The following is a 16,465-nucleotide window of genomic DNA, read 5'->3' as shown; positions in this document are numbered from 1 at the left end:
GAAGGAAACCTCTTCGTCCTGTCTATCTCAAGCGCAGAAAAGATTGGGTTTGATGATGAAGAGACCTATGATTATTTGGACCAATATCATTTTCTATATATATATATATGACAGAAAAGGATAGATTTTATGGTAAATATTTTTCTAAGATTAAGATATTCTTATTTATATTTACAGTTAAGAATAGTGATGAAATACCTTAGAGTATCTCATTAAAATTGTATCTAACAACATTGAAGCATGCCATGAACAAAAGGAGCATCACACCTATAAGAATTTCTGCAGGGACGAATCGTGGGTCAAAGTGAAGGTGGTCTTAGTCAACACAAAATAGCAGGAACTCTTTCAACACCTCTTTCTATTGTTAATAGATTCACAAGAGTGGACAAAGAGTGCACAAAACTTCATCCAAGTTGCCTCTGGCCCCCTGAAAGAACCTTTCCTGTTGTGAAAAGAACCTTTCCTGTTGTGAAAAGGAAAGAGGATCCTCAGTGAAAAACCTCTGACATTGCAACACAAGCTGGTGTCAGTTCCAGAACAGCTGTCAGGTATCTTCACAAGCTGGGCTACAATAGTAGAAGGAAACCTCTTTGTCCTGTCAATATCAAGCGCAGAAAAGATTGGGTTCGTGAGATGGTGAAGAGACCTATGATCATTTGGACTAATGTCATTTTCTCTGATGAGTCAGGATTTGCATTTTTTCCTGACAGTGGAAGGGTATGGGTATGAAGGTTTCCTTAGCAAAAGTTTGGCTTGAAAAGATTCTTTCAATACTCCTTTCTACGGTTAATAGAATGATCGTACAATTCACAAGAGAGGAAAAAGAGTGCACCAAACCTCATCCAGGTCACTCCAGGCTCTTTGAAAGAACTTTGTGTCTTGTGAAAATAAATGTTGAAGACGATCCTTGGTGCAAAACCTCTGGTATCGCAACACAAGCTGGTATCAGTCCCAGAACAGCTGTAAGGAATCTTCACAAGCTGGGCCACTATGGTAAAAGTATGAGAAGGAAACCTCTTCTATATTCGTCGCAATGTTGCAAACAATGTCTTATGACATTTCAGATGGATTGCTTTACCTTGATAAGCAAAAAAACATTCCAATGATCATAAGAGATAAGTATTTTTTTTCTTTACTTAGTTTATGACTTTTTGACTTAAAATTAACTTATCTCAAACTCAGGGCTGAGGTGGGAGAGCTATTAATAAATGAATCATTGATTTAGAAAAAAAAAAAAAAATTACTAATAGTGCTTATGATAAGACACCCACTTTATTTCCAGACAGACATCAAAATTAATAACCTGACATCACATATCCCCCTCAGCAGAAAACAAAATCTGAAACAAAAAAATAACAAACTTGATTTATACTAATGCTAAAAACCAAATGTCTATAATTGCCACCCCTTTTCTTGCACCCACTTTGAGGTTTGCTCTCTTTATCAAGTTGGTTTTCACATGAATGTGTGAACTCAAAATATTTTTCTAACCAATAAAAATCGTAATATTTGGATTCATCGGACTACTGTTCTCATCTTGAGTGTGATTTTCACAACGTTTCGGTCGATAGAACATCCGACCTTTTTCAGGTGCATCTTGTCGAACTCGGGAATATTTCTGTCGAACTCGGGAATTTCGAGCGGAACCCTTTATTTACTTCACGGGGGTAGCGTGCTCTTGTTCTGTCAGCCATGACTGGATACAGGTGCTAAGTAATTCGCAACTGTATTTTTCAGTCGCCCACTCTGAGGATTGAACATTCAACCCACAAGGACATGTGGCAGAGTGGTTAGAGTACTTGGAAAAATCAATTGTAAAAAGTGATATTCTCCTGAAGGTTGAAGGTTCAATCCTCTGTGTGGGCAACCGAAAAATACAATTGCGAATTACTTAGGACCTCTATCCAGTTATCACTGACAAAACAAGTGCACGTTACCCCCATGAAGTAAATAAAGGGTTCTGCTCGAAATTCCGTTCAAATTCCCGAATTCAACAAAAACATTCCCGAGTTTGATAAGATACACCTGAAGAAGGTCGAAGGTTATATCGACCAAAACGTTGTGAAAATCACACTCAAGATGAGAACAGTAGTCTGATGACTTAAAATAATACAAATAACCAATCCTCATCTTATTTTTTTTAGGTGAAAATTGATAATTTGTAATTGAATTATTCAAACTACTATTCTCATGTGTGTTATTATTTTTATAATGCTTCAGCTGATATAACCTCCGACCTTACATCAGCCAAAAATGTTGTGAAAATAACAACAACAAAAAAAAATAGTAGTCCAAATAATCCAAATATGTGTCACGGATAGTCTAGCACACACACACACGCACATACATATAGTAAGATATTAAAATATATTTATGGTGATTAAGCCACACATCGGCTTTAGCGTTTTATCCCTTGATGAAAGCGTCACGCTAAAATGCATGTAATTCATGTCACTAGGTGTTTTCATATATACATGTGGTGATTACTTGAGTTAACTTCCCAATCAAATTCTTTCTTTATTCCTTCCAAGTGTTAATGTTTCTATTAGTCAATAGCAGGGCTTCTTTCAAACAAGTTTGACTAAGTTTTACTTTCCTCTTTCTTCGTTCTGTTTTTTTTTTTTTTTTTTTGTATAGTTTCATGTTTTGTAAATGTATCGAATTAATAGGTGACCTTTATTTTACATGTGCGTGCATGGAATGCTTTTCTATTTATATTTTTTAGGTGTTGGTTTAGTTTAGTCTTTTATGTAATCATTTTATTTTATTTTACTTAGGTATTTTTTGTCCTAAAGTTAAGTTTAGTTTGTGCATACAATTGTTTGCGATTTCACTTCTATAGTTTAATAAGTTTTGGGAGTCTTTAAAGTTAATAATTTTAAACTTCTCATAATCTACAGGTGTTTCTAAATTTCTACATGTACTGACCTGTTGTACTATCTTCTACTTGATTATCAGTGAACATCCACTTTCTTTAAGCTGTCAGTAATAAGTTTCTAGTGTTGTTTTATTTAGTGTTTTTTCTTATTGAATTTCAGTTTACACAGGCAAGTATAGATATTAATGATAATATTAATATTTATATAACAATCCTAACCAGATGAAAAAGATCAATATTCAAGATAGAGCATTGATATAAGGAATTCAGTATCAACTCTCTGTAAATTACAAATTAAAATTTATTATTCGACAAGGAATACGAAAATTTAAAAATTTGAAAAATTTTTAATTTAAAATTAAAATTTTTTTAGTACTTTTGCACTTATGTTACCGTAATAAAATGATAATGTTATTATTTAGAAAGCCATTCTTTTTTTTTTTTTTTTACACAGTGATCACCACTTATCAAGGCCCGGAAGCCACTCAGGGATAAGGGTTATTGCAAGTACATTACGCTAGTGTGGAGATTTGATGAAGTGTTTACTTAAGGGGGCGGTTCATTAGAAATTTTTTAACATTGGACTTGAAGACATCCAAGTTGTAGTCCGGTGGGAAGCAGGCAGACGGAACAGAGTTCCACAGGCGTGCAGTTCTAAGAAAGAAGCTTTGTTCATGGAATTCGCGTTTTGATTTAGGCACAGATATAGAGTGGGGGAAATTTTTCACAGTGGATTCAGCTAGATGGGTGTTTCTCGTGAAAGATTGGCGAGGGGGGACCAGAGATTGGAGTTCAGATGAGCACCTGCCATGGAAATAACGATAAAACAAGGATAGGCTCGCAACGTCTCTTCTGTGGGAGAGAGGTTGCAGGGTAGAGAAAAGGGCATCCCCCACTAAGCCACGAAGTCTATTTTGTACTCTGTCAAGGCAGGATAGGCTGTTTTTAGCAGCTCCTGCCCAGATATGGCAACAGTATTCCATCCTTGGACGTACTTGGCTTTTATATAGATAGAGAATTGCATCAGTAGTGAGATATCTTCTGGAGCGGTAGAAGGATCCCACCATCTTTCCAGAGACCTTGGCCACAGACTTGATGTACGTGTTCCATTTCAGATCAGGAGTAAAGGTCAAACTCAGAAGCTTGTCAAAACACGGGGCCTCACCCAGACGAGAGCCATCCATCACAATTAATGCCAGATGAGGATCAGAGCGTTGATGATGTAAGGATAAGAGTTTGGTTTTGGATGCATTAAAGGTAACCAGCCACATCTTCTCCCACTGAACCACGCGCTCGAGATCAGAGGAGAGAGAATCAAAGAGAACTTTGTCATTTACAGCCTTTGATGTGTTGCCATAGATGGTCGTGTCATCAGCATAGATGTCAATGAATGATTTAAGTATGTGTTTAGGGAGGATGTAGATCAGGAAGAGAGTTGGGCCTAGGATTGACCCCTGACTAAAACAAAAAAAAGCTTTCCTTCTTCCATTTGCCCCGCCCACTTTTCACAGTTTAATTATATACATGGATGTATCTTAACATGGGGAGGGGAGGGTGTTTTGTAATTAACAATTTAATAAAACAGATATCGTAAAATTTCAATTTAAACTGAAAATCCTATTAAAAAATAGCACGGTAACATAAGTGCAACACCACAAAAAATTTTTGTATTTCTTATCGAATAATAAATTGGTGTAATTTACAGAGTTTACACTGAATTCCATACACACACACACACACACACACACACCTATCTATCTATCTATCTATCTATCTATCTATATATATGTCAGGTCATGTCATATGCTACTGGTACCATGTAACCCAGTACTACCTGCCTCATGGTCGGATCACCGGCGACTAAACTGGTTCCTCCACCAGACTTGTTTGGTGAGGAGGGTTGCTGGTCTCCCTGAAGGATTAAAAACAAGACTTTCCAAAGGGCGAATGAACCCTTTTTCGGGGTCAACGGCCAACTAGCACCATGTGTGTTTGTGTGTATGTATGTGTGTGTTGGGGTGGAGAGGGCTCCTGTAAGCCGTAGTGAAGGCAACCTTTCTAGGAGAAGCAAATCTCTGATTTAAAAAACCATAAAGCGGGAGACCAGTACCCGCATTAAGCTGATCTGCAGTTTAACTTGTTGCTGGCTATCTTGCTCTTGCTTGTTGCTGGATCTCAACATTTTGAACCGAGAGAGAGACTTAGCTCTCGTACAAAGCTAAGACTCTGTAACATCATCTGTGTATAGATTCTCCCTCAGGCATATGTCTCTTTAAATGGTCCTGTGGCGATGGAAGTTATTTTTGGGCTCATGGACTTTAAGTGTCTGAGGGAGTGGCACTCGTCTGACAAGACGCTGCAATCATCATATATATATATATATATATATACAGACAGACACACATATACACACACACACACACACACACACACACACAAAGCAACATCCATGTATATAATTAAACTGTGAAAAGTGGGCGGGGCAAACGGAAGAAGGAAAGTTTTTTTTTGTTTTAGTCATCGACTATAACGTTGAATGCTGCGATGAAAGCAGGAAGCGTCATCGGCTCCTGCGTCGAACGTCCCGTTGTTATTCTCTTTAAGCTGGCCTGATCACGTGATAAGCCAAATAAACATGGCGGCCGAAATTAAACCAGTTGGTCCCGAGAAACAAGGAAATGTACGAAAACCGATTTTGGTGAACAAGTTGGAAGGATGTAGCGACAACGTTAACATGGCTGTGTTTATCCCCCACGAAGACGGGGTGATAAGTATCAGCGACGACAGGTCAGCAAACTATTTTTTTTTTCTCATTGTTTGTGTTTTCTTTTTACTCTCTCCGCTTTTGTTGTTATTATGGTTGGTCGTCATCCACTCCAGTCTTATTATTGTGTTCGTTTTGGTATAACGCCTTCCTTCAGTTTCAAAACAGGAAGGGAGAAAGGATGAAGAAACGTGAAAACATTTTTGTTTGTCTGCTAAAAAATTATTTCCGTATTCTTAACTATTTTTTTTTTTAAATATTAACTAGCAGGGGGACCCTGCGTTGCCCAGAACTGAATACTAATAAACACTAATCCTCCCTTATATTAATGTCGTTATAATAATAATTATTATTATAATCTCTCCCTTATAAATGATGTCCCCCCCCCCAAGTACGCGTAAACACCCCGATTTTATTTATTTATTTTTACGGTAATTGTGTATCTATGTTACCGTGCTAAAATAGTAACGTTATGTAGAAGGCCTTTCTTAACATGGGAAAGAGATATTTTGTAACTATTCTGTGCTTTCATCTAACAACTTAATAAACAAATATACCGTAAACTTGAATATCTTGAAAATACTATTAAATAAATATCGCGGTAACATAGATGCATAAGCACCAGAAGTACTTCTGCAGACCATGTTGAAATAATCACGTTATTTAGAAAACCATTCTTAATATAGGAGGAGACCTTTAATAAGTATTCTGTACTTTCACCTAATGGTTTAATGAACGAGATTACAATAAAAATTGAATTTAACTTTAAATTAACTCCTGTGGGATGTGGCTCAAAAAAAAAAAAAAAAAATTTTTTTTTTTTTTTTTTTTTTTAAATATGATTTTTCAGTTAAATTCAATTTTTACTATACTACCATATCTTGTGTTTAAGTAAAAGTACAGGATAGTTAGAAAACACCTCTTCTTCTCCCCATGGCTTTCTAAATACTGTTATTTCAGCACGGTAACAAAAGTGCATAAGTACCCAAATATTGGTGAAAATGCACTGGGGGACCACCCGAAGACTTACCTTTTAAAAAGTTGATTACGGAGTGGTTGAAAATAAGAAAATGCATTTAGGAATAAACATCCCCAACCTCCCCATGTTAAGCACGGCTTTCGGAATAAACACCCTTTGCAGGTTAGACAACCACTCACTACTCAGTGCCATTATTGACCGTCCTCGGATGGTCCTCGCAGTGCACTTTCACATAATTTCAAATAATTTCTAAGTAGAATGTCCACCCTACAGTAAATGTGGTATTGTGGTGACTGTGATGATTCTAGCTGAGAGTAAGATAGTGTTGTTATTTTAAACCAAGAATGACCCACGTTTTCCCACACATTATTGATGGACTTGTGGCTAATTTTTCATATTGTGCTTCATTTATGGAGAATGAATAACGCAAGTGTAGTATCTGTCCAGATACTACACTTCATCTTTCTGCCCTCGGCCAGTGAAGAAGAAATCCTTCTAGATTGCGACAATTTTAATTTTTGTCTCGATACGATTCAGATTCACAGACATTCCGATTCGGTGCCTCTTGGAAGCTGGATCCCCACTCCCCCTTAAAAACCGATCATGTCGTGTGTATAGAGGGGGAATAAATAGGGACTTCAATCGTTAAATTTGTCCCTACCACAAAATGAATGAATATTACATTTCGATAAACTTGTAGATCCCCCTCAAGAGATACTACTTTTTTTTTTTTTTTTTAGGTGAGTAAGTGTAGACATCCTAAAACACTTGACAGAAAAAAGGTAGGATCTTATTTATGGGGGAGTGAACATGACTTAACGGAGGGTGTTAATCTTCAATAATACCTTTTATTTAGTTAGTTATTTCCTTTCAGTTTTTTTGTGTAAAATAATAGTGGTTTTAAGCAAAAACAACAGTGCTTTGCTTACTTAACCGTCATGTCGAAAATAGTAATATATCCAAAAATTACGAAAATTCATAGAACAATTGTTTGTATTTTTAGTAAAAAAAAAAAAAAAAAAAAAAACCAAAAAAACCCATCGCTAAAAAAATAAGTCCGCCATTAAAGTGTTGAAAGGGAGATAATTCTGTCCCCTTTATTCGCAACCTTAAAAGTGTTTACATCTAGGGAAAATGCAATTTTCCCCAACTTTCCGTAAAAATTACTTTTAATGATAAATAATTTTCTACTTGATGAATTTTCATATATTTGGATATATTTTCGATAAATGCAAAACCACATATTAAAAACAATAGATCTGTCGACTTTTTAACAAGCACCAATGTTTTTCACGCATTAGTTCTTGGTTATTACAAAATATATAATTATCATAACCTGCTTTAGGTCGTACTAAATCAGTATATGTAAGGTTTGTAAGTGTGTGTTTTGGTAATTTCTTCGATTTAGTCGGACAGACAAAAGATAATTTTCCGTAATGTAGTAGGTAGATTAGGGTTATTATTGTGGCGAAATTCGAAAAATGAAACATTAAATTTCAACTGAAACCAATAATGGCATCTAGTAAAAATGTTATGTCACAGTAATGAACATATCCAAAAATTACGAAAAGCGATAAGGTAGAAAATTATTAATGAAAATAGTTTTCGAAGACAATTAGTGAAAATTGAGTTTTACTAAATAGGCCTAAGATTTGCCGTTTTTAAATGATAATTGGCTCCTTTTGTTAAAATTGGGACTTTTTTTTTCGCTATTTTTTTTTTATTGTAAAACTTAATTTTCGCTAATTTTTTTTTTTTCGAAAACTATTTTCATTAATAATTAATTTTCTACCTCATCGCTTTTCGTAATTTTTGAATATGTTGATTACCGTGACATGACAATTTAATAGATAACATTGGTTTCACTTGAAATTCAATTTTCAAATTTCGCTACAATAATGAAGGTGCTAATTAGGGAACATTTTTCTTGGCTTTTTGGCCAAGATCAAAGTGTAGTATCTGTTCTTCAGATGCGGCACTTCCATTTCTCGTTCTCTTTCGGTGGAGGAGAAATCCTTCACGACTGAGACAATTTTTATTTTTGTACCTTTTCTCCACGTTAAAAAACGACCCTGGTGTCTAACTGTCCCGTGGGGAGGCATTGTAAATAGGTGCAATGATGAAGGTGCTAGTGCAAGTGCACTTTCCGCGTTATTTTTTAAAATCGTATTTTCAAGTTTAATTAAAATTTTATGTTTTTTTTTTTATTATTCAATTGTAAAGTTAAAGTACAGAATAGTTACAAAACACTCTCCCCTACCCATGTTAAGAATGGGTTTTTAAATAACGTTATTATTTCAGCACGGATCAATAACTGCACAAGTATCATCATGAAGAACCTAGATATTTTCAGTCTGTTAATTTGTCTAAGAGGGTATGTGTGTAAATCCAATTAAAAATAGACGCACGAGAAACCGTTGAATAGATTCCTAAATTAAAATAAATAAATAAATGGGTTAACAAGCCTCCCTCCTCCACCCCATGTTAATATAGGAGAGGATCCACATCGACCCGAATGTTTGCGATTACGGTACACACCGGAAATGTTGGAGTCGTGACCTAACAATCAATTAATTATTATATCAATATTTAAATGAAACAATTTTTTAGTTAAGGGTGGAAAAGTAAGGGAGGTAACTTGGACAGGCAAAAATTCATGATTGAATGTTTCACGATCTCTACGTTTACATTTTTTAAAATTTTTTTTATTTATTTATTTATTTTTTTATTTATTTATTTATTTTTTTTTTTTTAAAGCATTTTCACCCCCAAACAATGCACGGTGCCACTTTGATGTAGGGGGCTACTGTGTGGGGCATAATTGCGGGGATGCTATGAACAGCAAGATGTCCGTTTACATTTCACGTCAACTTTTGGCATGTCAGTACAGCAATTTTGGAAAAAAAAATTTCTGCTTTAAATTTTTTAATATCTTTCTTTCATATATTCGTTCATATCTCTCGCCTGTCACTGTTTATGGGATTTGGTTTCAAGACACATTTCTGCCATTCTCGAAATGTCATAATAATCCGACAATCTCCGGTTTGACAACCACTTCTCGTTTGCTCATAAAATTTGATTTTCTTAAAATAAATAAATAAATAAATAACTGCTTTAAGATAGTCGACAGATCAATTTTTATGTGGTTTTAAGCAAAAAACAATAGTGCTTACTTAATTATCATGTCGAAAATAGTAATATACCCAGGAAGTATGAAAATTCATTGAGTAGAAAATTATTTATAGTTAAAGTAATTTTTACGTAAAGTGGTGGTGGTGATGGTGGGGGGGAATTGCATTTCTTTAGATGTAAACACCTTGAAGATTGCTAATACAGGCGACATACTTATCTCCCTTTTCGTCACTTTACGTAAGTACGTAATGTTTTAATCTAGAATACATTGGATTAAAACCTCACTAATCTGCACAAGCACCAGAATATCATATTAAAAAGTTAATTACGAAATTAAATCTCCCAGAATACTTTTCGGTTTCTTCTGGAGCCAACTTGATTCTTAATTTTTTTTTTTTTTTAATAATTACTTTGTGACACTTTAGAATTTGAAAGCATTTAAACTGTCGAATAGAAAGCTATTTAAATTGGTTTTAAAATTCTTAGCAAGATTTACATTCTGGCACTAGTGCAGTTTAAGATCCACGAGAAAATTGTTTTCGTTTAAGGAGTTCCGTCCGTGCAACTTAAGAATTAACAAAGCCTCCCTCCTCCATCCCATGTTAAGAATAGCTTTCTAAATTTGCTTAGAAATGTTAAACTGCAGAAGTATCGATCTTAATGGATTTTTTTTTTTTTTGGTTAAAGGTATTCAGTTAGATTATTTTATTTATTTATTTATTTATTTATTTTTTATCGATTAAAATTTTGATACCGACAACATCAGCCATCGATTACCATGATTGATAGCACTTTTACCCCCTCCTCGGCCCTAGGAGTCCAACGTTCAAATTCGTCAGCCTAACTAAAACTCACAGGTGACATTAATTGGAATAAATATATAGAAGATATTTCTAAGCTTGTTGCGAAGATGCTCATCAACCATAAAAAATGCTTTGGATATTTCAAGATTTTAAAGTAGTTCTACTAAAAAAGTAATCTTTTAACAAGGCACTTTAAGCCCTCAAAATACCACTATTTGGTTAATAAAAAAAAATTATTTTGACCTCTTGAAATTTGCAAGAACTTTGCAAACTGTCGAATAAAACTTTGGTTTGTAACCCAGATGTAAAAGACTTCTCCGGACCCTACGGTTTTCTTATATCCGGCTTACACTTATATTAGGGTTTCTTATATCCGGGTTACGCTGTACATTAACACAGGCTCTAATTTGGAGTCAGAGTAAATCTCTCTTATATCCGTTTTTTTTTTATATCCGGGTTACAAAGATTCGTAAAAGTTGTCAAAAAACAAATATATAATAAATAAATGTTACCAAAGGCAAGATAAATTGCACTTCTACTTAGCCAAATAAGATTTTAGTGAGAGAAAGGTACAAAGTTGTAGCACTCCTTCTGAACCAAGCCTGGGTCTTGTTGGACTTATGGGCCTGGTGTCGTCCTGTTGCCACACCCAGATTCTGCCAGCATGTTGACCTTTAAGCCTACTTCGAAGATGGCATGATGTGGCCCTCACTTGAAACCTGACCAAAGACCATAACTGTGGATGGAAACTCTTTTGAGCTGTGCCCTTAAGCGTTGAACCGTTCAGATTTACATTTTGAGGGTGCTGGCAATGGTCCTGTCGTCATAACTTGGATCAGTAGAGAGCATGAGTTGTAAAGCAGTGCATCTCTGATCTCGATCATTTAACATTGTGTCACTTTCAGACATGATAGAAGGCTCCTATCGCTCTTGGGATTTGTACACAAGTGGTCAACTAGTAGATGGTCTGCAACAAAAAAAAGAAAACCGGTTTTCATCAAACGGAAATGGAATCATGTCGTCTTTTCTAGGGCGACAATTTTATCGCTCCATCCTATGAGTCTCTAACTTAATGGGTCCAACACTGTTTATCAAGTTCAAGTTTGTCGCATCGCCACAATATTGCATCTCTGTTCTTGTTTTACAAGTACTTCAGTAAAATATGTTCCAATGAACTACTTGCATTTATAACTTTTCAACGTACCCCCCACCAACATCAGCAAAACCCCCACCTCTTTACCATAGAGGTCCTCAGATGTTGGAAAACTTTTTATTCTAATAGCTTCTTTCCTCGTTTCGCTTGCCTTTTGAAATTCTCTGTTTCTTTGACTGTACAAACCTGCAGAAATTTAAATGTAATGTGAACAAACATCTTGTTGCACAACTCCCTGCTTATAAATAGTGCGCCTAATCACAGTAGCCTTATGTCTTGGTTGCAATGAGTTTTAATAAATAACTCTTACCAAAGGCAGTTAAAATTACTTGAAAACCCTTTTTCGAAAAAAAGAAAAAAGTATACTCTGTAAACTGCAGAAGTACCGAAATTGTTAACAATCGCTGTAAAGTTCCCAGGCAACACCTCATAGGTATAGCTGATCTATAATGTAAAGGGCACTTGTCAGTGTGCATGTTTGGTTAAAACGACAAAACACCGACAAAGTTCGTATTTTCATGATTGGTGTTGGCCTGGATGAATAATATCTAAAATTTAGGAAAAATTATTCCTCCGTTGATCCTAGACTAGCGCTGATTTAGTAGGGATTATATGGCGCCAGCCAGATCATGTAAAGTAATTCTGATATTTTAATCAAGGAGTTAATTCTCTTATGCCGGCTCCTTCTTCGAGAAATCTATAGAAGAGAGTTGTGCATGTTTAGATTGTGTTCGACAAATAAGAAAGGGAAGTGTAGGGAAGGAGATGTAAAACTGGGGAGGGAGATAGGGAGAAGATAGATGGATTGAGGAAGCTGTAGTTAGAAATTTGAATAGAAATATATTACACTTTTGCCCCGGGACAATGTCGGGTAGTATAATAAAATAATTAAAATTTTCCAAATCTGTTTTTTCACTGCACATTTAGGATTAAAGAATATCGATAATTGTTTTTACGCTGGAACTCTGTTCCGTCTGCCTGCTTCCCACCTGACTACAACTTGGATGTCTTCAAGTCCAACGTTAACAAATTTCTAATGAACCGCCCTCTTAAGTAAACACTTCATTAAATCTCCACACTAACGTACTGTACTTGCAATAACCCTTATCCCCGAGTGGCTTCCGGGCCTTGATAAGTGGTGACCACCGTATAAAAAAAAAAAAAACTTTATGCATTTATTGTGGGGTGTTGTAAAATACACGTAAATATATTTTAATTCATGTATATTTCATATTTATTATTACAGAATCTATTGAATATTATATTGTACCTAATATATAGTAGTGATTTCAAGTTTAAAAAAAAAAATGACTTGAGTGCCATCATCTAGAATTGAAACCAAAACATTTAGCGCTCTAGCTGCATTCCCTACTGATATTGCCATCGAGACATGGGTAAGAAAGATTTAATATTAAGCGACTTAAAGAATTGAATTGTGTTTGGGCATGCGCAGAAGGAAAAATAAATATGTCAGCAAGTTGAAATGAGCATTTTGCATTTCAACTTGCTGATATGTCTGTGCGCGCTATTCATCCATCCAAAACAAAAATTTTACTCATTATAAACCATCCTTGGTGTATGATTACTATTTCCTGTTAATTTCAGTGTTATGTGATCAGTAGTTTAAGAGTTTATTGGTTAAATATTTACACACACACACACACACACACACACACACACACACACATCTACTGTTTTATTTATATTGACAAGGAAATATTTTATTTTTATAACCAATTAGGTGAACTTAATTGGTGTTGCCTGGTCGTAGGTCTCTTTATTTATGTTTTGTATTTTATTTGTTTATTATTTAAAATTTTTTTGAATTAAATTTTATTCATTTTGGATTTATGCACCAAAGAAGTTTTTTCTTTTTATTAAGCCATGATCATAAAACCGTTAGCAATAGACAGACACTACTTAGCTAATTAGGGATTATGTATAAAACTTAGGAACATCACAATAGTTAGCCAATACAGAACTCCGAAAATGTGACAGTGATACATGTTTATTCACACAATTCTGAGGCAGCATGGCCAGGAGTGCGGAACACAAGGCAAAAGGAGATTGCCGAATGTGATTATACGGAGGGTTTAATGTTAATGTATATTGTCGTAGGTTTGGTGTGTTTAGCCACAGCACAAGGTAGGGGACAAGAAGCATGAAATAATATTGTTGGAGACGCCCCTCCTTGGGATTAATGGATTATCTCATGACGTCACTTCCAGTAACGAGTACTGGTGCCCGGCAGTCAGAGATTGGCACACGACCAAGGAGGTTGGGTGCAAACGCCCTACCGTTGAGGAATGGTATTGCTCAACTCACTTTGCCTGTAATATATGTGAATACATGTTCGTTTCCTAAAAATCCTGTGTTCTTTTGTTCTTCTTACCAATTAACCCCATAACAACTATGTAGGCAACAAAAGTAACTGTTGCATTCCAGTAAGTCAACAGAAGATCATATACTCTAGAGGAAAAAACCTATCACTAACCATAAGTCCGGGTGCTTTCCCTTAAACTACCCTTACCACTAAAGTTGAAAATCTTTTAGTACTGACATTTTTTAGTGTACTATTCGACATATGCACTATTATTTAAAATAACGATAATTAAAAAAATTTTGACTATTGTCAACTTCGTTATTAGATTCACAGCATTTGAGCCGATGTAACCTTCAACCTTCTTCAGGGGCAACTTTTCAAAACTAGCTGAAACGAATTTCGTGGTTAACCTTTTATTTAGTCAAACTAAAATGGTACTTCTATATTGAATGAACTAAATTCGATACGGTAGAAAAATAATTATGGTACTTGTGCACTTTTGCCACCATGCTGAAGCAATGTTATTATTTTGAAAGCCATTCTTAACATGGGGAGGGAGGATGTTTTGTAACTATTCTGTGCTTCCACCTAACAATTTAATAAAAATTTAAAAAAAGATATCGTGAAGCTTGAATTTAACCTGAAAAAAAAAAACTATTTCAAAATAGCATAGTGGCAAAAGTGCGCAAGCACCATAATTATTAATGAAAAGCAGTTTTCAATAAAGCTTATATGGAGAATAACCAGTGTCCGACATTTTGAATTGCATTCGTCATGTGACATAAGCAACAGAACTTAATTATCTACCGTCAACTTTGTAGTAAGCGTAATTTCACAAATTTCTTTTTTTACTAATAATTATTTTTCTACCTTATCGTTTGTCATAATCTTTGGATATGTTACCATTTGCGCCATGACAATTACATAGGTACCATTTGGTTCACTTAAAATTCAATAATGCGATTCATTCAGTATAGAAGCACCAAATAGGTAAATATAAGGCTGGAAGTTACATCGGGTAAAACGTTAAGAATTGTTGGCAAACGTCTATCTCTAGAGAATGGTGTAGTAGTGGAGCTACATAGCCTGAGCAGGGTTATATGAAAGGATAGCTCTTGCCCGTGTAGCAGTCCCCCTCTCCGCAAGCCAGAGGATCCAATGGAAACACAGTTGATACAGCTTGGCTCTAACTGCACCACAGAATTTGCTGGTGATGACAATATAAAGTTAGTCCGCCTTAAAGACTCCGTCTCTGGATTTTCTGTTAGGTTTTACTCCTTTAGCATTTCTCCTGATGGGGTAATCCTGCAAGGCAGCGGAGGTTTTGAATCAGTTGCCTTCTCTTAGGTGAGCTACCATCTAAAGTTGACGAACCCCGCCTTTCTGAAGTGACTTGTTTTAAGGAGCCAGTGGACCACCTTTCTCCTAGTTAGTATAAACAGTTTTACTGGGCTTAGTAGCTAAACCACACGAGGAGGCCAGGAGCTGGACTTGGTTGTCAGAGGCTGTTTGAGATGCACACCATGAGGGCATTTTTTTAGGGAGAGGGAACTTATCCTCACTACCACCCTCGGTTGTGACAACTTTTGAAACGTTTGCTGAGACTAGTAGTGTGATAAATACAGATTATCAATTCTCATCTAAAAAAAAAAAAAAATTCCGAAACTTTGTATTTTTTATGTGGACGACATTTCGATTCATTTGTTTAAAAACACAACCTGTTTTCTTTTGTTAATTGCAACTGTTGTTTCTATGAATGAAAAAACAAGACCAACATCAGGTTGTATTATTATTTGTCAATTATTTATGGTGTCTTTTTTTTTGTTTTTCTAAAACCAGTTGTGACTTTTAATTACTTTTTTATAAAACTAGCTCTGGCTGAATAATTACTTGCTTCCCCAACAAGGGCAGTAAGACACAAGGTCAGTTATTTATGTCGAGACCCACTTCATTCCTTAAAAAAAAAAAAAAGGCTTCCTGGAATGAGACTAAAGTGTCTCAGACTAGAAGGATCTCTTTTTCACTGACTGATGACAGAAAAAAAATGAAGTGGAGTATCAAAACTAGGGGTGTACCGATTAATCGGTAGCTAATCGGTAATCGGCCGATTAATCGTTCAATTACTTACTTATTAAATTTAAATCATTTCATCCCTGCGAAGTTACTCCTCAAATAGCTTTGACACATTAACATAGTAACTACTAATTTAACTTAACATTTAATTGTCTGGTCACTATTATGGCTTTTTGCCTTTATTAACTGAAATTACAAAATGCGAAGTACAATTTCCAATTTCTTAAATGATTATATAAGAAAACAAGTTACAAACCAACTACAAAGTACAAATTGTAATTTTTTTAAAGTGAATAACTATAAACTAAAGTTCTGCACCTGCTGCTACTCTACTTCCTCTTCTATTCTTGCTGCCTGCCT

At 35.3% G+C, this 16,465-nt stretch overlaps 1 protein-coding gene and 1 pseudogene across 1 annotated transcript in view; both read left to right on the top strand.

The window, feature by feature from the left end:
* The first annotated feature begins 5,421 nt into the window (after nt 1–5,421).
* The window catches only part of LOC145297743 (WD repeat and FYVE domain-containing protein 2-like), a 133,872-nt gene continuing 122,828 nt past the window's right edge, over nt 5,422–16,465 (top strand). The window contains exon 1 of the mRNA XM_080143967.1: nt 5,422–5,665. Coding sequence (XP_080000093.1) covers nt 5,514–5,665 — 152 coding nt within the window. The 5' untranslated portion in view covers nt 5,422–5,513. The remainder of the gene's footprint in view (nt 5,666–16,465) is intronic.
* LOC145298004 (U2 spliceosomal RNA) lies at nt 8,540–8,763 on the top strand (annotated as a pseudogene).

The sequence above is a fragment of the Euprymna scolopes genome, chromosome 18 (genome assembly GCF_053919585.1).
Source record: "Euprymna scolopes isolate OS-2025 chromosome 18, ASM5391958v1, whole genome shotgun sequence".
Classification (NCBI taxonomy): Eukaryota; Metazoa; Mollusca; class Cephalopoda; order Sepiida; family Sepiolidae; genus Euprymna; species Euprymna scolopes.
This window is presented reverse-complemented; position numbering and strand designations above follow the sequence as displayed.